This window comes from Spodoptera frugiperda, chromosome 4 (genome assembly GCF_023101765.2).
Source record: "Spodoptera frugiperda isolate SF20-4 chromosome 4, AGI-APGP_CSIRO_Sfru_2.0, whole genome shotgun sequence".
Taxonomy (NCBI): Eukaryota; Metazoa; Arthropoda; class Insecta; order Lepidoptera; family Noctuidae; genus Spodoptera; species Spodoptera frugiperda.
The window spans coordinates 629373-654222 of record NC_064215.1 but is presented as its reverse complement, the minus strand read 5'-3'; the positions used below and the strand labels follow the sequence as shown (position 1 = coordinate 654222).

The 24850-nt window shown below is 39.1% G+C and overlaps 1 protein-coding gene and 1 long non-coding RNA gene across 42 annotated transcripts in view; both read left to right on the top strand.

Annotated features, from left to right (window-relative positions):
* LOC118272527 (1-phosphatidylinositol 3-phosphate 5-kinase) overlaps nt 1-20899 on the top strand; it is a 42798-nt gene extending 21899 nt beyond the window's left edge. For 35 of the 37 annotated variants that reach the window (XM_050693518.1, XM_050693517.1, XM_050693516.1 and 32 more), the window contains exons 12-31: nt 289-484; nt 769-886; nt 1459-1648; nt 2222-2353; nt 3024-3114; nt 3730-3938; nt 4338-4456; nt 5605-5733; nt 6928-7050; nt 7424-7483; nt 11823-11876; nt 12490-12578; nt 13137-13261; nt 14741-14852; nt 15423-15591; nt 16441-16545; nt 17779-17898; nt 18300-18479; nt 18798-18953; nt 19594-20898. In XM_050693518.1, coding sequence (XP_050549475.1) covers nt 289-484; nt 769-886; nt 1459-1648; nt 2222-2353; nt 3024-3114; nt 3730-3938; nt 4338-4456; nt 5605-5733; nt 6928-7050; nt 7424-7483; nt 11823-11876; nt 12490-12578; nt 13137-13261; nt 14741-14852; nt 15423-15591; nt 16441-16545; nt 17779-17898; nt 18300-18479; nt 18798-18953; nt 19594-19778 — 2662 coding nt within the window. In that variant the 3' untranslated portion in view covers nt 19779-20898. Of the gene's footprint in view, nt 1-288; nt 485-768; nt 887-1458; nt 1649-2221; nt 2354-3023; nt 3115-3729; nt 3939-4337; nt 4457-5604; nt 5734-6927; nt 7051-7423; nt 7484-11822; nt 11877-12489; nt 12579-13136; nt 13262-14740; nt 14853-15422; nt 15592-16440; nt 16546-17778; nt 17899-18299; nt 18480-18797; nt 18954-19593 lie in introns of all 37 variants that reach the window. The other 2 variants (XM_050693483.1, XM_050693482.1) reach the window with 2 other exon arrangements.
* On the top strand, nt 9202-10838 carry LOC118266376 (uncharacterized). Of its 5 annotated transcripts, none has more exons than XR_007705296.1 (4): nt 9202-9444; nt 9492-9712; nt 9965-10186; nt 10326-10838. It is a non-coding gene; the product is annotated as an uncharacterized LOC118266376 (long non-coding RNA). The 5 variants fall into 5 exon arrangements; XR_007705299.1 differs by having other exon boundaries at nt 9203-9444; nt 9525-9712; nt 9965-10177; nt 10329-10838; XR_007705297.1 differs by having other exon boundaries at nt 9203-9444; nt 9525-9712; nt 9965-10177.
* Nucleotides 20900-24850: the final 3951 nt, after the last annotated feature.

The following is a 24850-nucleotide window of genomic DNA, read 5'->3' as shown; positions in this document are numbered from 1 at the left end:
AAAAAAATTAGTTATGCACTTATTTTTTTCATTTCCACGGACTGGAAGACGTAACGTAGGTCCTTCCGTTAGGTGCACAGGTCAGAGTCGCGGGGAGCCAGTGGATACAAGTGGCGAATTGTCGTTCAACGTCGTGGTGACGAGAGAATACTTTGTTTAGCAGTGGGTGTGTTCCTGCTGATAATGATGATCATGATGATGGTATTTTTTATTGGCTTTTCCTCCTATCTGAGATATTATAGCTATGTGTGATCAACCTCTGACCATCGATATGGTAATGTGCATCAGATGGTCGACGGATGACGTGGTGCTATCGATGTCTCCGAACGTGGTGATCCCGGCGCCCTACCTGGAGCCGGAGTCGGGGCGGCGGGGCGGGCTGCGCACCGTGCTCCCCCGCCCGCGCGCCCCCGCGCCCCCGCCGCACGCGCCCCGCCCCAGCAAGCACGACCCACGGACCTCGCAGTCAATGCCGCAACTCAAGGTGCGTGCCCCTTGAAACAACTTCATACTAACGTACTGTAGACACAAGCTCATTGAATTTAGGAAAGATACATTTTTGTCATCAGAAAAGTATGTATTAAATAAAAAAAAATATTTATGAAACTTGTGTTGGTTGTGGAAGCATGTGTCCGTTATTCTCTTTTTCATATACCGTATATCATGTCTTAATTCCCTTAATAAAACCAATGAATCACATTAATGTTATTTACTTATTTGTGACAAACATATCTAAGAAACATACTTTAGGTATCACTTTAATTTTAGGAGCTCCATCCATTTGCTAAGATGGCAATAACAGCGCCAGCTGACGACCCAGCTCTTAAAGCGGCGCTTGCGCACTACAGGGCTACTGGATGTCGGCTAGTAAACGATAAACATAAACGTAAGTATCTTTTTTACAACAATTTCGAAACTCAAATCGAGCATTGTGTTAAGCTGTTTAAAGTCTGCCTAATCATCATTTCATTGAATCATGTAAGTAACTCGTAACTTTTGCGCAGTTGAAAATTATCAAGAAAGCATTAATGATAATGCTTTCTTGATTACTGACTTTGCACGGGTGCTACTCCCTAACTATTCTGGTGTTTGTTTTACAATCAACTTAATCATTTCACTACTTTTCTTATCCTTCCCCCTTCATTCCTAACTACTAAGGTTTGCACAACATTTCCTCAGAAACTTTTTCATATATACATACATACATAACCTCACGCCTATCTCCCATGGGGTAGGCAGAGATAACAGAACACTAATTGCTACGAATCTTACATACCTCTTTGGCTTCATTAACAGTCATGAGTCTTCATACATGCTCGTCAGTTAAGGGTTTAAGGTAAGGTAAGGGTACTTTTAATTTGGCCCTTCTTTAATAATATTATCTTGTCTCTACATGTCACACTTTTTCCATGAGAATAAATAAGAAATACTTATCCAACTGTTGCACTTACCTTTCAGCTCATTGCCCGATGTACAAGCCATCGGTCGTGAAAAAAGTGAAGGAACCGGAACAGGATCCGAACGAGAAATCGAACGATAACGAACCCCTGGACCCATTGGCTCCGGAGAACCACCAACAACTGAGCCTACTGTTTTACAGCTTCAGTAATAAGTCAGCTAACGTGCCCGACTTCTGTGTCAACCCTAGGTGAGTACCTTGCAATAATCCATCTGGTCTACTGCTTGAAAGTAGAGTCTTTTTTGGTCTTCTGATTGTAGTAGTACGTGCAATGTGCAAGAGCCATGCTTTGGTCTTCTGTTTATAGATTGGTTTACTATTTGTAACTAGGATCCCTTTGGTATACTATTTGTGTATTAGTTTGCTATCTCGCAACTACTGTCTACCGTCCCTTTGGTCTTTTTACATACCTCTTTAGCTTCAAAGAAAGACTTCTCCCGCCTTGGGCGAGGCGAGAAGAAGTGTCAGTATCTTACTGACTGAAAACCATCTCGTTCCTACTCCTGCTTTTTGATCCGGAGCTCCGCTAGGCATTCCTTTCACTGCTTGAAACTACGGTCTTTTTTGTCTACTGACTACTAACTATCTTAAACATATTAATTGTTTTGGTCTTTTGCCTTTTAACTACGGTTCTTTTGGTCTACTACCTTTTAGCTCCAATATTTTTGGTCTGCTACCATATCTAACTGTTGGAAGGCTAACAATATGAAAATGAATTCTACCATAAAGGATTAAGCTTCATTATCGCGTTTCGTTACTTAGGATAGTGACGATGGAAATGTACGGCGAGCTGGACATATCGCTGGGGGCATTCCTCGACAATTATTGTTTCAACAACGACTACAAGTGCACGTCACCAAACTGCAACGTGCCGATGAACCAACATGTGAGAAGGTTCGTTATTTTACCTTCATTTATAATCATCATCTTCATTATCATCAACAGTGACAGTCTACTGCTGAGCTATGAACTATATTTTTATGATATAAGTCGGTAAACGAGCGGACGGGTCACCTGATGGTAAGCAATCGCCGCCGCCTATCCCTATGGGCACTCGAAACACCAGAGATGTTACTGGTTACAAGTGCGTTGCCGGCCTATTGGGGGTTAAGGATTATTGGGGGATCGGGGATTGGGAAGATTAGGAAGAGGGATAATTGGGTATGCCAAGCATGGAGTTTATAGAAAACTCACTTATGCAGATGAGCTTCTAGTCCAGCGGAGGACTTAGTGCGTTTTTTTAAACGTTTTCGCGATCGAAACGTTTAGCATTCTGATTGGTTGGTTAATTGAAGGAGGCCAATCAGAGTGTCGAACGAAATAGACGTGAAACAAACTTGCGTTAGGCTCTCTTTTTTTATGGATAGATGGCAAACGAGCAAACGTGTCACCTGATGGTAAGCGATCAGCGCCGCCCAACACCAGAGGAGTCACAGGTGCGTTGCCGGCCTTTTAAAAAGGAGTATGCTCTTTTCTCGTTCTCTGCAGTGGATTGTCACTTGCTGAAGATTACAATTAGAGTAAAATAAAGCTGTAGTTTTTAACGTCTGTATAATAAACCTAGGTTCGTGCACGGAGACGTGTGTATCACAATCACATGCAACACGATCGGACACAGCAACGTCGACAAAACCAAAGAGGAATCGAGCAAGCAGGTATGTTCTCTAGTCGACCGAATCCTTTTTCTAATGATAAATGATATTTATTTCTGTAAGTAGGTTATAAAATAACACTTTTACACGTCAATATTTAAAAATAGCTTAATTTCATTAGTTAGAAAGGCCGGCATTTCCTATCCGACTACTCTGAGAAGAAATGCCGAAACAAACTCAGAGGTCATAATCTCTTTTAAAGTCCAGACAAAATCAATTAAAGATGTCGGAGAACCGTGCAAGTTGATTCCGTAGTGGTATTTTGAGGAAAGAACCACAACAGTATGAGCGGACCTGTTCAGATGGCAGCACGCATGCTCTATTTATTATATACTAAATATTTATGTGTAACTGTGTCATTTAGGCTTATTTTATTGTTTAATTTCCAGTGTTTATTGTACTCGTGTTATGTATGTTTAATCTGACTGTAATATTAGAACTAATAAATTTATTTAATTATATTCTATTGTATCTCTCGGTTTTGACAGTTATATTCGAAATAAGTTTTGAATTTTTAATTAGAAAGTACTCAAATCATTATATTTCGATAGCTGTATTGAAACCACAGCGCTGTGTATGTAAGTGCCATAGATGGTACAGTGAGTACATTGTACGCAGGTGACGTTCTGGTCCCGCTGCGAGACGTGTGGGTGGGGCGGGGGCGGCGCGGGGGCGCGGGTAGTGTCCCCCCGGGCTCTGTGCGTGTCGCTGGCGGTGTACGTGCGCGCGCGCGTGGCGGCCCCGCGCTACGTGCGCGCGCACTGCCCGCACCCGCTGCACGCGCACACGCACGCCTTCGTCAGGGACCTCACCACCGTCTGCTTCCGGTACTCAGTACTATTTCTTTACATAAATCTGTCTAATTTTGTACAATACACAATTTAAAAGACTAAAACACAAACAAAACAGAATTTGTTGTAAATAAATAAAGCACGAATTTAAATATACGACACTCTTAATCTACCTAGTTGTAAAAATTTGAAGGCAAGGTCCAAAGGCATTTTTGTATATTTCTTAACGAATAGTGGAATAAAAAGAATTTGAGCTATATACTATACTGTTTGGCATATTATTAAAGTTATTCTATAACGTCATCGTTTCGAATATTATCCCAAATTAAACCATACACAAATCAATGTTCTGTTTTGTCTCTTATATAATTTATAAAACAATAAATATACAATATACAAATGTATATTCTAACAAACAAATCTGAATCATAACAGGTACAGCAAGATAACGCCGTACGAGATCCAATTCCCGCCCGACATGATCTCAATAAATTACGACACGAAACAAATGCGGGACAATCTCATCGCACAACTCAACGAGCTTGTACAGAAAGGTAACAATAACTTGTAAAATACACAATAATCCTTTGCCAACTTATTACAGTGAAACTTGGTTAAGTGGGACCTGGATAAGTGAGAAACTTCCACAACTGTAACTCATACTGAGGTCCCAACACATTGGCACTGAATTACCTCTATTAGTGGGAAAAACAACCCTCTTTATCTGGAATTCATTCTTTCGATTTATCATCTTAGTTACATCTATAACTGAGACAGCAAGTGAATTTTAAATACATAAACCTCAGTAACTGAGAAACATCGTTTTGTTTGCCGACTAACTTATTCTTATTCATTTATAATGTGCACATAACACATTCTTTTATTTAAGAATCACACATGTTTATGTGAAATAACCCGTATTTACCCTCTGTAAATGAGACAAATTTTTATTTATACCTGGTTATCTAAGACACTTGCTTAATAGAATACCTCTATAAGTAATACCCATTTGCAAGTCCCTTGATGTCTCACTTAACGAGGTGTCACCGTAATAACTTTTCCACTTACACCGCAAACTCAATAGAAACTACTATATTTTCGCTCGCCATATGTCGTTAGTATGAACCTCTCGTTTTTCGCTCAATAGCGAATTAGTCAATGTCTATTGGACGTTCTATATTTGACAGCTACAGTTATTGGACAAAAAGACTTGTTGCTAGATTAGTGCCAATTGGTGACCGAAAAAAAAACGATAGCCTTAATTGGGCCTTCGGTAACTCGGCTGCACTCACCCGGCTAAATATAATTGTCAACCGTTACCTAATTTCACGCCGATTTTTTGTGAGATGTTAAATTAGTATCGACTAGAAACCGACAATCGGTTAACCAAGAAGTCGCCAGTGCGACTTTTGCCAGACTAGGGGTTTCGGATAAAATCGATTCCAACGGGTCGAAGGCAACAGTATTGATTGCCGACACATTCTTTCAGTTTTTTGAAAATTTCTCAGTAGTAGCACAGAGTCTGGATAATGTGCCCGGTATGTAATTCAATAGGCTCAGCCCTAAATTACATGGGACTTATAACATAAATTTTGAAAAGTAGTACATGTACGTGCCGTAATTAACACCTTTGCCTACCCCTTCGGGGATAAAAGGCGTGACGACATGATGTGAAAATTAGTTCTTTAAAATAATTTTCCAGGACATGAGACCTTCAGCGGTATATCAGAGGGCGAGGCAGAGAAGGATTACCAGGCCTTCAAACAGCACATGGAACAGATCCACCTCGCGCTGACTTCCACCAGCCTACAGGAACACAACACTACCGCTGGTAACTACTGCTACAATATCTTCGTACTGATCATCATCAGACTTCTTTTTGAGGGGGAAAATCATCCAATGACTTCTCCCGTTTTGGGCGAGGCGAGAGGGAGTGTCAGACTCTTACTGACTTAAAACCACCCCGTTCCTTCTCCTGCTTTTCGAGCCGGAGCCCCGGTAAACCCACTAGGTAGTCCGCAGCTCCGGATCATCATCATCAGTCTGAAACTGTCCCACTGGTAGACGAAGGCCTCTTCTTAAAAGGAGACCTCTTCTCAGAAGAAGAAAGACTGAGCATTAATCGCCACGCTTGGTCAAGGCGGATTAGTGCTTTCAAACTTATAGTTAGAAATTATAAGTTTTTTAACTGACATTTTCACTAACACTATAATTAGAACTTATGACGGGATATTTAAATTAATATCGGAAACTCACCAAATTCAATAAACATGGTAAATATCCCGTCATAAGTTCTAATTATAGAAATGATAAGTCCAGGTTTCCTCACGATGCCTACCGGGTTTACCGAGGCTCCGGCTCGAAAAGCAGGAGTATGAACGGGGAGGTTTTTAGTCAGTAAGACTCTAACACTCCCTCTCACCTCGTCCGATGCGGGAGAAGGCATAAAAGTTTCCTCGCGTTGTTTTCCTTTAACTTATGTAAGCGGTGTCAGTATAATCTGATTCATAATTATTTTTTAAATTTCACCACGGAGCCTGCATCAGTGCGTTACTTAATAAGAGTTCATTCATTCTATTTAAATGTCTTCAAAGTCCTGTACCTCTGTACCGAAATACATCAAAATCAGTTCAGTCCTTTTAGGTATATGTGCATGACAAAAAAAAAATTCATTAATGTAAGTCCTTTCCTTGCACGGGACCACAGGGTCCCGGACCTTTGGAAGGCGTACGAGGAGCCGAAGCCAACTCGCAGAGGCCCGTTAAACAATCAATTTTAATCTAAACTAGCTACTTCCGCGCGGTTTCACCCGCTCTGCTTGGCTCCTATTGGTCATAGCGTGATGTTTTATATCCTATAGCCTTCCTCGATAAATGCACTATTCAACACAAAAAGAATTATTGAAATCGGACCAGTAGTTTCGGAGATTAGCGCGTTCAAACAAACAATCAAACAAACTCTTCAGCTTTATAATATTAGTATAGATATATTGGGGCATCGTTAATGTAAATTATTATGATTGAAGCCGTGGTGCGCAGTTTGTGGAGTGTCTCGGATCGAATCATCTCCGGCGAGAAGATGCTGCGAGAGGCGCAGGATAAGTGGTCCAGTCCTCCAACGAAGAATAAGGCTCAAACTGAGAATGCAGGTAATTATTTTCTAATGATTTATGTGTGCGTGTGTGTGAGTGAGAGAGAGAGAGAGAGAGAAAGAGAGAATGAGAGATAGTGAGTGAGTGAGAGAGAGAGAGCGAGTGAGAGAGAATAGTGAGAGTGAGAGAGAATGTAGTGAGTGTAGAGAGAGAGAGAGAGAAAAGAGAGAGAGAGAGAGAGCGAGAGAGAGAGAGAAAATGAGTGAGAGTGAGAGAGAACGTGATGAATAGTGAGGGGGGGGGGAGAAAGGGAGTGAGAAAGACAGGAAAGTAAAGTAGAGACACTGTTTCATAAAAATGAATTGTTTCCATTTATAAATCTATATGAGTTGCCAGTTCAACTTAATTTACTACATCTCTTTCTTTACAGTTGAAGAAAAATCGGAATTGGAAGATTCTTCCGGCGACGACAGCAGTAAGGACAATTTAGGTACTTATAGCCGTTTTTACCAATCGCCCCTAAACTGTCACTTAGCGTGACGTAGCACCTAAACTATACCTTATGCGTTGTAACAAGGTGCGGCTGACAGATTCAGTAACGTTTCGTATCACTCTTGAAATTTGCTGCAGTTTATAAATTATGCCTTAATATTTTAGCTGTATCACATTCGTATTATGTTAAATCATTCGGATGCGTAGTTAATTAAATTAAAACCAACCGGAATGTTCTAGTATTTAATTAAAATTTAATGAAATGAAAAATAAAGTAAAGTGTTATGCGTATAACGTAAAGGTATTGTCGTGTTTAGTGATGGGATGTACGGCAACGATGGATAGGTAGTCGATGTTTTTTTAGAATAAAAAACGAAAATCGTGCGTCGTTCAATTATCATTCTTAAAAAACCTTTAATTATGTGGGTAAATCCACTGTAGACGCGGCTGTCTCTGCCCAAACCACAGTGACATTATCTGAGCAGAAATATGTAGTAGGCATTTTTCTAGACATTTCCGGCGCCATTGATAATGCGTGGTGGTACTTAATCTAACATATACAAACTAATATAGGGTATATTTGTTTTCTTCACGGTTCTGTAAAACTGAAACTCTGAAACACCTCAGGGCTCGGTCATAAAATATTTATTTTGACAAGTATATACACGTAGTTAGACTGCACAACTAAATAACACACACATTTAAGGTGAATGTTCCGATCGCCTTTTCATACATTTTTCGTTCGCGGTTTACTCTCCGTACGTAAACACTTTTTGCACAAAACTAATCACTTTATCACTTTTGTACGGTCAAGAATCTGCATATAACTTTTTGGTAAATAATTCGCATTATATATGGAGAAAAACAGTCTTGAAAACCGTGAAAAATTTGGCATTTCTTTTACTAGTGTTAGTGCAATTTGACAATTTGACACGCTAGATGGCGTGCACCCGATAATGTAAATTTGAAGAATCATTACTAATTTTATAACAATGGTTTTCATTAAAAAACATTACAATAATTTAAAACTAACTATCGTAAACGAAAATATAAAACATTGTGGTCGTGTGTGAAAAAAATGTTAGCGTTAGTTATTATTATTGTCACTGGCAACAATAAAAAATTTTAAATTCGTTCGTAGACAAAATACGATGTTGCCGTTCCGTCGAACATGACCTTTGACACGTTGCCAAACTTATTTAGTACCATCAGATGGTTGACTTGAAATAAAATACATTTCGAAGAGTTTGCGTAGCATTACGCTAGGCTTTACGCGCGGAATTTCTTGTATGTTTTTGATCAATGAAAATTCATTGATTCGAAGTAATATTTCTTGTATGTATTTCTTTCCAATTTAATATGATTATTGCAAAGTATTGTAGTATATGTTGTTTATAAGTAAGTAATTTTATTTCAAAATAAAAATACCTACCAACTAATAAATATTAGCAAGTTAGCCCGTGAGTTTAGCTGGCTATTACAAACTAAAATCCTCATATTAGAAATCACCGATCGATATTATATTGTTTTCTCAGATTAGTAATACAAATAACTTTGGACGGACAAACATTAGTATTATTTGTCACATTATATTGCGTCTGCTACATGAATCCCGCGCGTTCCGATACACTCAAAATCAGTTGAACGGACGGTAAAACAAGTATCTTTAAATTTCTAATGTTATAGTAAATAGAGTATAATTATGTAATATGATTTTATGATTTTATTATGGTTGTTCTGCAGCGATTTTTCAATTGATGTTATATCATAATTTGGGTAAGTAAAATTTTATTGCTATAATTTTTCTGAATTTCGGAACGTATTTAATAAATTCTGTTTTATCTATGGTATGGATATTTACTTTGCAATAATTTTCATGACATGAGACTACATTTTGCTGCAATTACAAGCGATTTGATCTGGTTTTGTTATAATTTCGTTTCAATTTTATGCGAATAGGTACTGAGTTTATAAAAGTAACACAATATTGTCTTGTATATAATTAGTTTTTGTGTATTTCGGATTCCGTTTACATCTAGGTACCTACTATGTCGGGGTCCTACGAGAAAGCTGGCGTATCAACCCCACGAATATTCAGGCGCCCGTAAATCGTCAAAACGAGTGAAAAGCGCATTCAGTTGGATACATGTGGACGACAAGATAGTAAACCTGTAAATTATAACTCAAGTTGTGGCCAGCTTCATTGTAAACAAACTTTAGTTTTCAAGTACGTATAGAGTCATCAGTTGTTGAGCCATCTACATGTAAACTTAGAACTCTTTTAGTAATATGCGTTTCATCCCTCTTCTTCACATGACCATACCAAGAAAAACGATTTCCTTTCAATTTTGCTCTATCATTGGATAATAATGTTCTAGTTATGAACAAAAAGCATGAATATTACTATCAAGTAAATTCTATTGCATGTCCACTTTATAATTTATTTTAGCATCTTACTATAATATTAAATCTATTTCAGGTTCAAGGACAAATGCGTGTCAGTAACATGGATAAATGCTACTTCATATGTTTTATTTCAGTCAATGAACCTTTGACTGTTATAGAAGTTTGTCGAGATAATATAATGACTTTATCAGCAATATGATGCCAAAGTTAATACACTTTTTTAAAGAATGTATTCTGCCAGAAATAGTTTTGAGACATGTTCAAAAAATGCGAAATGTATACCTAGGTATGAAAGGTACACAATTTTTTTTATTTTATTTTATGATTTCCATTGATTTCAATCTATATTATATTTTTTTCTTGTGGGATATTGTTTTCATCCACATCAAAAGTTAAACACAAAATATACTAATTATAGTAATTTTCTTTCGCAGCAGCTGTGTAGCGGTAGTTTCCAGGCAATAATGAAGAAGGATGAGTGAAAACAACACGACAAATGTTTTTTTATTGTACTATTATAGTAGTGTGTTTAGAATCTACATTATCAATGTTTACAGTCATGTTTTTTTTGATGTCAGAAAACTGAAATGGTGTACTCGTCGTAATGAACATAATGTTCATAATGTGATATGAATACATTGACCTATTTTAAGGTTTCTGAAAAACAAAAAGGAAAGTTGTTGCTTTTTTATTTCCTTATGTAGTATAGTGATTATGGATGCTTAGATATTCTCAAACATTTTTCCGCTTTGATTGCAATCTATTATTCTGGTTGCCTTGTTTATGAATTATAGTTTTGAATTATTATTTTGAATGAGATTATTTTTTAATAATCAGTCACGTATCAAGCATTCATGTCACATAAATACTTGTAATAATTGCAGGTTAGTATATACATTCTATTAAATAATGTATAAGATAATAAAATAAAACTGTCTTACATTGCATTCTTGACATTCATTTTATTCCCAAACTAGTGACCCGCCCCGTTTTCGCACGGGTGCAAAATTATCAGTTTCCCTACTATAATATACACGTATTATACATATAAACCTTCCTCTTGAATCACTCTATCGATTAAAAGAAACAGCATCAAAATCCTTAGTGTAGAAAGCATACATATGGATATAGGGACAGAGAAAACGACTTTGTTTTATGCTATTTAGTACCTAAATATAACACTACTTATACCTTTTATTTTTAGAACATAATAGCATCAGATGGTGTTCTTTAGTTCCTAATCCCCAAGACATAATTTCTACAGGTACCAGCCTATTAACTTTTAAATGCACGCCATCTAGTGGTTAATTTTGAAGAAAGGTTGATTTTAAAGTAGGCGCTATGTCTATGTGTGTATAAATGACTGTAAACAGAGTTGGATATTAATATTTCGCTTTTATGGCAAATCGGATGGGTTTTGAGGCGATAATTTGACTAATTCCGATAAAGTGGGATGCCTGATTTTCGCATTTCTATTTCTGTTACTTAATATTGTTCCAATGACACTCAAAACAACATAAAACTGAAAATGTTCAATTCAGCGCCATCTATCGGGAAACGAGCCATGAAGAGCTCGGAACATTCACCTTAATAAAGAAAATTAAATAGAATTAAATGTATGCTGCGAGTATCGATAGCGATAAAAAAAGATTTTTCTAATGTCCATCCCTAAAGAGAGACGTCAACGTCATATTGGCATCTGTCAGCCGCACCTTGTTATAGCGCACAAGGTATAACTCTCTACTTGTACAGTTAACTGTACTTTCTAGCTTTGTGAAAACAAAGTTGAAGTTAAGTGTCATCTAGCTTAGCTTATAGGTTACTTTACATTTAGTTTCTTTAATTCAAACAAGTTTTGAAACAGACTGGCTATGGTGGCCTAGTAATTATGCCTATATATTATTATTAAATCGCGTTTTATTGTATTCCAGGTACAACGTACGTGTTTGCAGATAATAGCAAAGAAACTGACAAAGAACATACAGGTAAACTTGCTTTTTATTTTTTTAAACGTTACCCCATACTAGGATTTTCTCCTGTGTCGTGGGTGCGTTTACAAACATGCAAGTTCACATACACATGACACCCAGACCCGAAACAACAATTTGTGGATCACACAAAGAGTTGTCAACCGTGCAATCATTTTGGCACAACAGATGGCGCCAGTGTGGTCTCTCGTTTTTCGTCCAATAGGTTCGGTAAATAAGTAATACCACACCATTGGACGTTCAATATTTGACAGCTGCAGTGATTGACAAAAAAGTCTTGCTACTTATTCGCCATCTGCTATCTAAATAAACGGTGTTATGTTTTTCGATTCAATCTCGTAATTTCTTGAAGAGGAACTACAGAAAATGTTTTAATTATTTTTTTTACTTTATTGACAACCGAGTCTCCAATCCAGTGTTGTCGTTTTTGCATATATTTTGTTGGAGATCCTATGTAATTCAATAATAACAAAATTTTCGAGTTTTTGATATTTTGGACACCCTTAATTGGCTTAAAATAACTTTCATAGCATAATCTTTCATCATTATTACAGCTTTTATAGCTTTTTCTTTACTTAATTCTATATGCCACATATTTATTATGTCACAGGTACAGAGGAAGATGAGGAGAAAGGCGACAAGAAGACTGTCCGACAAATTCTCTCCCAACTACTGTCCAACAACCAACCTGCTAACCAGGTACGTGTGAAGCATTTTCTACCATAACTCTGTTGCAATAAAGCTTAAATTACTTTGAAAGTCGCTTCATGATTAGGTGTTGTTGTTAACGTGATTAGAACCTTAATGGAGTTGTATTAAAGCCTATATTGCCTTATAAGTCACATGAAGCAGCTAACCAGGTACGTGTGAAGCATTATGTACCATAACTCTGTTGTAATAAAGCTTAAATTACTTTGAATGTCTATTTCATGATCAGGTGTTATTCTTGACCTGATTTGAACCGTAACAGGGTTGTATTAAAGTCGAAATTGCTTTGTAAGTAAACTTTACTTATGTTTTATGATTGAATGTCTTCTATTAGCAACTTTAACTGTGTTGTTTTAACGCTCAATTTAGTTTACCATAATATGGCGATATCAAATTATTATGATGTATGTTAGGAAGGTTGTCCTGAGTTTCCATCGATTTACATTATATGAATTTTATAGTTTGTCCATATGAGAGCAGATTTCAAAGTTTTAATTAATGTTTTAATCGGCTATATTATGAAGAAATGTTGTAATGTTGTGTATACAGAGCGGTATGATCCTGTGGAGCGGCGTGGTCCCGGTGGTGGTCCAGGCGGGGGACCTGGGCTCCGTCATCGCAGCCACCCTCGCCTCCGTCACCTACCGCCGCACCCGGACCGCGCACCGACACAAGTATGTAACTCTTATGGTGCTCCCACACAGCAGTTATATAACGTTATACAACATTGTGTAATAATATAACATTTGCAATAGCGTTTAACATACTCTACAACCACTGTTATAATTTGTTTAAACACAAATGTTATTGTTACACATTGTTGTATAACGTTATATAACCGCTGTGTGGGAGCACCATTACAATACTCATCTTAACTTAGTGTTAGCATTGTAAAGAGTTACCGGGGCTCCGGCTCAAAGCAGGAGAAGGAACGGGGTGGTTTTTAGTCAGTAAGAGTCTGACACTCCCTCCCGCCTCACCTAAGGAGGGAGAAGTCATTGGATGATTTTCCCCCCTCAAAAAAAAGCATTGTAAAGTATCGGATAGGTGGCAACACATCGACGGGTAAAAGGAAATAGGGAAGCGACATTTTGGTCAAAAAACAGTTTATTATGCTACCCTACGTAAAATTTTCCGCTCTTTCGAATGCGCTTACTCTCATGGCTCTTTTTTTTTTTTGAGTAGGGAAAATCATCCAATGACGAAGTGAGAGGCAGTGTCAGACTCTTACTGACTAAAAACCATCCCGTTCCTACTCCTGCTTTTCGAGCCGGAGCCCCGGTAAACCCGCTATGTAGTCCGCAGCTCCGGATTAGGCATCAGCCCTACTGGGCCCCATCTGTGGTGGTCTGATGGCTCTTTGAGGGGAACGCGCCGCACGCACGGGACTCTCATGGCTCTACGACGCCATTTTTGCGTTTATACCCTAGCAAAAAAAAAAACATTTTGCTAGTATTCTTTCGACGACCGACGCGTTTAAACGGCTCTCCTGAACATTTTATTATTTGTCGCTTATACCCTATTTCCTTTTAACCGTCGACATGGATTATCAGATTGTAAGCAAAGAACTCACAAATGCGTTGATGGCCTACGGTGGAAGGAAAAGCAATGTATTGTTTCATTCGTTTTACGCGAGGGCCTGATTTCACGGTTGTGGGTCAGTCCCATTTGTACTGTGGCATGATTCACACGTGAAAATATTACTAACCGAATCTCTCTGTAGTTTTTTACTACTAAACATAACATTTTGACATACGCTCCGTATAAAATGTGTAAATATTCTAACCTCAGTAACCTGACAAATTATGCTGAATATTTTTTTTTTTATGAAACAAGCCGGTAATCGAGCATACGTATTACCTGATGGTAAGCAATCGCCGCCGCCCATGGACACTTGCAACACCAGAGGCGTTACAAGTGCGTTGCCGGCTTTTTGGGAGTTAGGAATTTAAGGGTTGTTGATCGGGAATCGGGGATTGGGAAGATTGGAAAGGGGAAAACCGGTAACCTCACTCACACAACGAAACACAACGCAAGCGTTGTTTTACGTCGGTTTTCTGTGAGGCCGTGGTATCACCCCGGTCGAGCCGGCCCATTCGTGCCGAAGCATGGCTTTCCCACACTTAATATGTCACATACGCCGTATGTTCTAGTACGCAAACAGACCAGGAGGAGAACGAGAACACCAGCTCCACTGGCAAGGACAAGGCGGACGGCGACAAGTCGAAGCTAAAGTCTAATGACCATGTCGAAGTATTGCTGAAGGTATGTAATATATTAATTACTAGCTACTTCCGCGCGGTTTCACCCGCTCTGCTTGGCTCCTATTGGTCATAGAGTGATGTTTTATAGCCTATAGCCTTCCCCGATAAATGCACTATTCAACACAAAAAGAATTATTCAAATCGGACCAGTAGTTCTGAAGATTAGCGCGTTCAAACAAACAAACTCTTCAGCTTTATAAGATTAGTATAGATGTTCACGTTTTTTATGGAATAAACTGGTAAACGAGCAAACGGATCACCTGATGATAAGCAATCGTCATTGCCCATGGACACTTTAAACATTAAAAGCGTCACCGGCCTTTTGGAGGTCAGGTATTTAAGGTTTGTTGGGGAATCGGGGTTTGGGAAGATTGGGAAGGGGGGATTAGGCCTCCGGTAACCTCACTCACACAACAGAAGCGTTGTTTCACGTCGGTTTTCTGTGAAGGCGTGGTATCACTCCGATCGAGGTTGAGGTTGGTCGACTTTTAGTCGGAAGCCGACAGACAAACAGACGCTTATCGCTGTGAAATAGACTTAAAACGCAGAGTTTGTAATGTCGCGTGTCCAGGACGGGCTGGTGTGTCGCGTGTACTACGCGGCGCAGTTCCAGCGCCTGCGCCACATGGTGCTGCGCCCCCTGAGCGACCCCAGCGAAGCCCCGGCCGCCGCGCACTCGGCCTCCGCCAGCCACCGCCCCTCCTGCGCCTGCTACGATGACACCAAGGACCGCGCAGACAGTAACTATTATTTACTATACTATACTATACTAACCCCTATTTACCACCTATTTTAAATAAGGAACCCTTAAGCTTAGGCAGGGGATATTCAGGGACATTTTGGTTTTTATCCAATTTATAAATCAAATCACACTAGGACTAGGTTTGGATGCTAACTCGTAGTTAAGCAGATGGCTTAAGAGCGGGATGAAAATAGCCATAACTGTATCATAAAAAACTAATGGGCTTCCTAACAGGATTGGTGAACAGTAAACTTGACATTTTACTCTGTCTAATTATGAACAGTAATAAGCTGATGAAATTGACTTACTACTCTTTATCTTTAAAAAATGCGGTACTGATAGTTACTGCGTAAAAATACAACCCTTCTAATAGCTATGTGTGTTACATCATTGGATAGGTAATTTTGAGCTAAATAAAAGTTACTATGGCGCCAAGTTCCAAATCTTAGTCCGTTCAGAGTTATTCTATTGAACATGGTAGTTTTATCACACATAGCTATTGGAAGGTGGGACCAGGATTTATATCCTCCTTTTCCAAGAAATTTATGAGTATTTTGTTATCTCCAAAGTAAATGTATATATAAATGTTTGAGACGTTATTTTTTTTTTAACGAGCTCCACATTTGGATCTTCTCCTGTGTCGTGGGTGCGTTTACAAACATACAAGTATACATACATCATTTACCCAGATCCGGAACATACAATTTGTGGATCACACAAAGAGTTGCATCGTGCGGGAATCGAACCCGCTACACGTTGCACGGCAGCCAGTTGCCCAGCCACCGTGCCAACCGTGCAGTTATTGTCATCTGTACAGAGTATAGCATTTGTGTGGTATTTGTTACAGAGGGTCTGTGTGAGATAGAGGAGGGATTCATCCGCTCCCTCGCGCACTGTGTGCCCTGGGCCGCCCGGGGAGGGAAGTCCGGCTCCACCTTCTGTAAGACTAAAGGTAAGGTTACGGCTTACAAAGCTGACTTGTATTTGGATTGGACAGTGTCAATAACATCACAAGAATCATCCCACTCGCACGAAGCGCTTCGCTTCAAGCTTCCTTGTGCGAACTGCTAGGCAGTGGAACTCCTTGCCGGAGTCTGTGTTTCCTGATGGGTATAACCTGAGTGTCTTCAAGGCCCGAGTGAATAGGTTGCTTATGGGCAGACGTGCTCCACCGTAGGCCGCATCATCACTTACCATCAGGTGAGATAGCGGCCAAACGTCGACTCATTAAATGTAAAAAAAAAATTGAGTGTGACTACAGCTCTATATCGTCATACAGCCATGCTTTTACGTGTAAATATACATTTCAATAAGCTCATTGTCTCCTGTTACATGGGACTTATAACATACATGGTGAAAAGTGGGCGTACATTTTACAGTGACATTACGTGTCGTAATGTGCACCTCTGCCTATCCCTTCGGGGATAAAAGGCATGGCGATACGAATATCCCTTTTTTTAAACGTTGCCTCACCCTAGTATTTTCTCCTGTGTCGTGGGTGTGTTACAAACATACAATTACGTATACACATGACACGCAGACCCGAAACAACAATTTGTGGACCACACAAAGAGTTGCTCCTTGCAGGAATTGACCCCGCTACCCGTTGCACGGCAGCCAGTTGCCCAACCACCGCATCAACAGTACAGATACATTTATATGATATCCTCTTTTTTCATCTATGTTAGTTTGTAATTTTTTCATCAGTGGATCATGCTCCACATTCGTTAATTGTACATTTACATAATATATTTATTTATTATATATTATATATAATATATAAAAATAAGTCCGGTCATTCTCCCTGACGCTATAACTCTAGAACGCACGAACCAATTTCCACGGTTTTGCATTCGTTGGAAAGGTCTCGGGCTCCGAGAGGTTTATAATAAAGAAAATTCAGGAAAAATCCAAGAGAAAAGCAGAACAACAGGAAAAATCATTGGTGGTTCGTCATCGATGGAGTTTCTTGCTCGTTCTTCTCCATTCGAAGCAACACTTTGGAACGAACGCCTAGCTTCACTGACAGACAGACTGACGGACAATTCAATTTGACGTTTCAAAAGTGCCTTATTTAGGATTAATTGAAATAAATGCTTTGACTTTGACTTTGGCGAAACGGAGTTCGCCGGGTTTGTTAGTAATACATATTTTTGTGAAATAAACGATCACATTGTGGCTACAGATGACAGGTACGTGCTGAAAGAGATGACGAAGCCCGAGTGGCAGCAGTTTCTAGACTTCGCCCCGCATTACTTCGCCTACGTCACGCATTGTCGGCAGAACAAGCTGCCCAGCTTACTCGGTGAGTGACGAACTTCATTAAACACAGCTAGGCTTTTCTGTAATTGTCAACTCGAAACATTCAAACATTGTAAGTGAGGTCTTTCGTGGTCCAACATTGGTTGTGAGAATTGCGTTGTATCCTCGGTCAAAAAGAAATTATTACAACTATTAAATACAATAAAATATTCAAAAATAATCACACTCTCATTCATAAATTTGATGAACTACTTAATTTTCGATTTTTTCTAGCTAAATTTCTAGAAATAAGTCTACTATTTAACGTAAAAAAATTTGATGACGTCATAATAGAGTATTTTATACAAAATTCATAGAAAATATCGTTTTTGACGTTTCGAAAAAAGTATTGAATTTGACTAGTAGGAAACATGCGTATTAATAAATGGTTGCTGTCGCCGGCAGCGCGTATCCTGGGCGTGTTCGGCGTGGGCGGCGCGGGGTCGGGCGTGCTGGTCCTGGAGCACGTGTGGTACGGCGCCGCGCCCCGCGCCACACGGTTCGACCTCAAGGGCTCCTCCAGGCACAGACTCACCCCAGACACCACGCCCCTCGCCGTGCTCATGGACGAGAACCTACTCAATTGTACGTATATAACACTTTTACTTAACATTCATGACTTTTTTCTAACATTTCCTACACTTTTTCTAGTTCAAATTATAATCCCCAAATTGTTTTCCAAGTATGGGGATTATGGTAAATTCATCTATTGGTGATAATTCGCAAATGTTCGCGACTGGGTATAAAAAACTGTTTTAAGTCACCATTTTTCGAAAGAAAATCAAAAAGAACAAGACAAATTCTATAAAATTGCTAATAGTCCCGGAATACTTCCAGACAAAACTACCCACTAATTAGTAGTGGACTATAGGTACTTATTTATTATCCTTTATAACTTGGCAGTGCGCTGGGAGAACCCGCTGTACGTGCAGTCTCCCACGGCGCGCACGTTGTTCGCGGCCGTGGAGCGCGACACGGACTTCCTCGCCGCGCACACCGTCATGGACTACTCGCTGCTCCTCGGCATCGACGGCCACACGCTCATACTCGGCATCATCGGTCAGTACTTGTTTATACAAAAACTAGCTTATAATATTTATGTTAGTTTTTGTTATAATATCACATTATTGTTAAGATACGGTATAATAAGTACTACCGTAAGTGACTAGATACTAAATGTGTCAAAATGTATGTTGCCGTACCCTAACCGGGTTTCATGTTGAGACAAATGCTCCTAATTATGTATCATCTTAATGTACACATGAATGCAATAAATGATTTGAGTTTGAGTTTAGCTTCTGCCCGCGACTTCTTCCGCGGAAAATTAAAAAAAAATTAAGGTTGTACTACCCCTAACATTTAGGGGGATGAAAAATAGATGTTGGTCGATTCTCATAGATGGTCAAGCCGTTTCGGAATGGACGTATGGCAGCGAAAACTGTTGACACGATCATATACCCGAATATTAATCCTAAAACTGCAAGACCAGCAAAATTTTCTTGTAAAATATCTCTAATCCCCAAGTTGTTCGCCAAGTTTGGGGATTACGAAACCCTAAAACCTAAAGTTATATTCTCCATTGTTTCAGTGAAGGGAACAAAAATATCCACTCCAAATAATATAAAAAACTATTCTTAACCAATTTCAAAAAATGAGAACATCTAAATTCATTACAATATATTTTTATATTATGTTCCAGATTACATAAGAACGTTTACATGGGACAAGAAACTGGAGCATTTGGTGAAGAAGAACTTGGGTTCTGGTCAGCCGACCGTGGTGTCTCCGGAGCAGTACAAGAGTCGGTTCTGCAGCGCGGCCAGGAAGTACTTCCTCCAGTGTCCCGCGCATTGGGACCATCTCTACACTACCATACAGGAATAACGGTCACCATTCAAAAAGTCAAAAAAGTCAAAATCATTTATTTCAAATAGACCAGGAAGGCACTTTTGAACGTCAAAGCAAATATAATAATATTAATAACGTCTGTCTGTCGGTCAGTCCTCTAATGAAGCTATTTGCTCGTTCCAAAGTGTAGATTCCTATGGAGAAGAACGATCGAACATTAATGACCGATCTGTTGTATAAGAACATAACTATCGTGAGAGATACTAAATTAATCAAAAATACCGCTTAAATAAGCTGCGTGACGTCGCCGCGTCTGCGGACGCTGCTCGCGAGGAAGAATCCCAATGTGACTTGAAACTAGTAGAGATTTTCTCAATATTTATGTGACTACACCGTTATTTTATCCAAAATCTCTAGATCGATCTCAATTTTTGACAGAAACTCCAACTTATGTCAGAAATCAATCTTAATCGACAGATTTTAGATTTCTATCATGTCACAAAGACGTAGATAAAATATAGCAAATTTTATAAAATAGGAAAATAATAAACTCGAAATAATAATCTATTCGTGTACTGTTTTAGTTATTTTCCATTGCTTTATAAATAATAATATTTTAAGAATAATTACTATGGTCCTTATGGAAGCTAGTTACCTTACCGTTAAACCACGCTTTCTGCAAGTGATCTGAATCAATTTAAATAATTATGTACGAGTAACAATATTTAACGGATGTTAAATATTTAAAACCTAAGATGATATTATACTATTGATGATATTATTTTAATTGCGGGAGAGCCATGCTTTGGCACGGATAGACCAGCTTGATCGGAGTGATACCAGGGCCTCAGGAAACAACGCTTGCGTTGTGTGAGTGAGGTTACCGGAGGCCCAATTACCCCCTTCCCGAACTTCCCAATCCCCGATCCCCCAACAACCCTTAAATTCCTAACACCCAAAAGGCCGGCAACGCACTTGTAACGCCTCTGGCGTTTCGGGTGTCCATGGGCGGTGGCGATTGTTTACCATCAGGTGATCCGTCTGCTCGTTTACCGGCTTTTAACATTAAAAAAGGATCTTAATGTAAATTTTACTACTTTTGTAAATCGCTGTCCGGTCTAATAGGTTTATACAATGTGATAGGGGCGAGACTTCTAACCCGTTAAGGCTGAGTTCTACACCTAATTTTATCGACAAAAGTCGGGGGTCGAAGTGGTCGAATCCCCTCCCCTAAAAGTTATGGCTATTTTAATATTTGTTTTACTTTTTTTGATATTAAAGGTTGTATGCGTCGTAGAAACAAAAAAAAAACGACAAACGGTAGCTAATAACCTTGGCTAACATATTCTACTTATTCATTACATTTTTCATATGTTAGATAATGTTTTGGTGAGAAAAAACAACATTTCTGAATTATTTCTACCGAAAATATCGCTATTTTTCAATATTTTCAATTGGGGGTTAAACCCCCCCATATTATTTTTTTGTCGATAAAATTTGATGTAGTACTCAGCCTTAACGGGTTAGAAGTCTCACGCCTATCACATTGTATAGATAGGCACATCATAACCAAAGGCTTTTTTCCGTCCACTGTTGGACGTAAGCTTAGCTAATAGTACGCCATGCGCCACTGAGAGCTTAATATATACCAAATATGCAAGATACAATGCAAAATCTTACTAACATTATGAACGCGAAAGTCTGTATGTATGTGTGTTACGCAACCACGTCAAAACGGCTGAAGAGATCGGAATGAAATTTTGAACAGGGGTAGATTATGGTCGGGAATAACACATAGGCTTACTTTTTATTACACGTGAACTCAAGCGAAGCTGCTGGCTGAAGCTAGATATGTAGATAATATCATACTTAATGCTTGAAATTCATTTTGTATATACTTTGTAATAGATATTTGTTGTGATTTTGATACTCAATGTGCAAAATATTTTCACCTATATTCAATAATATAGTATGAAGATCTAAAGATCGGACAGGATAATATAAAGCTATTGTAATAACTAATACTATATTTGTTTTCTGTACAAAATAAATCGCTGAAGGGAACATTTGTATAAATTATTAAAAATCATACATTCCTAAGTTGTTAAACATTGTTTATACAAAGTATTATATTATTAAATAAATATAAATTAACTGTTGGGTTTTATTTTGTTTCCCATTCCTTGCTAGAGGTACTTTATCCTTCCTCAGAAATCAAATTTATAAACCTTCCTGAGGAATCACATCAATTGATGAAAAAATACTGCAAAAAAATCCAGACGCAGTGGCCCGGATTATCCGGAAGTTTAAGCCTAAGAACTCACGGAGCGATTTTCACCCGCGCCCGCAGCTTCCGTAGAGTGCAGATATACATGTAAAAAATTAAAGCACATTTCACGACGCGGTTTACGCCCGCAGTCTGCGCAGTTGTTTGCGGGTCCCGCTGTACCGGCGGGCAACTAGTAGTATCGCGCGGGCCGCGGTCACCCGCAACCTCGGCGGGTTGCGCCCGCGCGCTCTGCGGTCGATTGGCGGGCGATCGCATATATCTTAACCTGACTGCTAACATTTCCTCCAGTGATATAGGATCTCGCATATTAGTATGTTGTTTTTGAAGAGCAGCTTCCATTTTTTTTTAATTCTAAATAACTAGGGACGGACATTCGAAAATAATTGAAGAATTTTTCTTCGTCCTTCTTTAATTCACTAATAAGGGTAACAAATAATCCATAACGATCTCTATCCTGAATCAATGGATGCACCCAGAACCTTTTGGGTCTTTTTTTTAATTCTTCTGTGAAGTAAGTATAACGCAACAGCTCGTTTCTGATGTGTGTCCATGGCGGTCTGGACTTCAACTGATCGTTAACTGCCCGTCAGTCTTGCGATCATCGACCGCCACGTTTGCGGGCGATAATCCGCAGTTCCGCAGTTAGCCTTAACCTTAGGCTAAGAACTCACGGAGCGATTTTCACCCGCGCCTGCCGCGGTGGCGGAACTGCGGTTTTATTTCCACTCTCACGAGACCGGTTGTTTGCGCGGTTACACAGCCGCCGCGGTTGCGATTATCGCCCGCAAACGTGGCCGTCGATGATCGCATCGCAATCGCTCCGTGAGTTCTTAGCCTAAGGAAAGCTTCAATGTATGAGGGTGCGGATTGTAAATCGACCAAAAATCTTTTCCGAGTTATACACACTTGTACATTCTAACGGTCTTACTAATAAACATTTATACACGCTGTATACACGTGTTATAGCATATTCATTACTAATAATCAATGTATAGGGGTTGTCATCTTATACACCCGTTATAACAGTTGTATAAGTGTATGTCATTTTACACAATCCTTAGGCCGCGTTTCCATTGACGCGGAGCGGGGCGGAGAGGAGCTTAGCGGTGCACGAATTGACCAATCACTATGCTCGAAGTCTCCGCACCGCTTCAATGGAAACAGCATGAGCGGGGCGGAGCAGAGCTGAGCGGATATTCGTACAAATGGAAACGCGGCCATATACAGTGAGACGATGCGGTGCGGAGGACAGCGGGGCGGTGCTGTGCGGAGGACAGCGGGGCGGTGCGGAGTAGCGCGGTGCGCAGCGGACTGTGCTCTCTTAGACAGGGATAGTGACACTAACACGACGCATGCTAACGTGTGACAGAGACATAACCGAGTACCGAGTATTGCCGAATAAGCACGAAGATTCACGAAGTAACCAAAAAGGGATGTCCAAGTAGCTTGTGTGAGGGTGTTGTTTAATCGATTTTCTTAAAATCGATTACTACGAAACAAATTACTTATCAAACAAAAATATATTTATTTTCAATGTTATATTGATGTTTTAAATTTTCTTAAATAGTCGTTAATGATATCAATTCAAGTACCTAAATCATAACTTTCAATTGAGAAAATACTTTCTTTTAGTTTTATTTTCATGTCGAAATATCGTTTATTAATAACAAAATTAACTATATTTGTAAATCTTATTTCGTTTAATATATTATCATATAAAAAAACAATAAACTCTAAATAAAAATATCGATTGCGATATTTGATCGATAAAGGGTCTATTGTATTTAGACATAGTCAATCTCCTCATATGATTCCAAAAGTATGCTCCGCTCCGCCTCACTCCACTCCGCTGACCATTTTTCACCGCTCTTCACCGCTCCTCTCCGCCCAACTGATATTGAAGAAATTGTTAACCGTGAAGGATATTTAAATACGTCAGTGGAAACACTGACCACTTTTCACCGCTCTTAACCGCTCTTCTCCGCCCCGCTCCGCGTCAATGGAAACGCGGCCTTATTCAGTCAAATAAGCTTGTTTAGCGTGTGAATAACCAACAAATAACTTATTGTCGTGGCTTATCACATAACATATTTTGATTTAGTGGTTATTATGGATTATTTAGAATATCTGCGCCATTTTAATATTCTTGAGTTGGACAATGAGGAACGGCCAAGAAAGACAAAACCTTATAAAACACGTATTGATTTCTTTTCTTTCGAAAAAGATGAATGTAAACGTAAATATAGGTTTACTAAAACCTTATAGAACACGTATTTGATGCCTTTTTTTCGAAGAAGATGAATGTTAAGGTAAATGCAGGTTTACTAAGAGATATGTCAGGGAAGTGGTGGACTTGATCCGAGAAGACATAGAACAAACAAAGAAGGTTGGCTGGCGGCTTCTTTGTGCTACACAAACTTGAAGCTCCTTCAAGTTTGTGTAGCTCTCAGGGTATGGGCGCAGTAAGAAGTACAAGACGATGCAACCAACATACATGGCAAGAGTCAAAAATCAAACATTTACTTCCTCTTGCTGTACTGTAAATTCTTTAAATGTTTGAAACTGGTAATCAGCCACCATTTCATCAACAACAGAGTCAGGCATCATACGATATTACTGGACAAATTGCAAGACAATTGTTTATAAGAACACAGTTTTAACAAACATTTCCTTAAAATAAAAGAACAAGTTTATACTGAGAATGTATTTTATTAATTTGAGTTTCTAGTCATATATTTTGTTATTTTAAATTTCTTAGACGAAACTCTTGTTCAGCTCGTGTTTACTCGTAGGCTTCTAGCATGTGTTTCATTGTTAC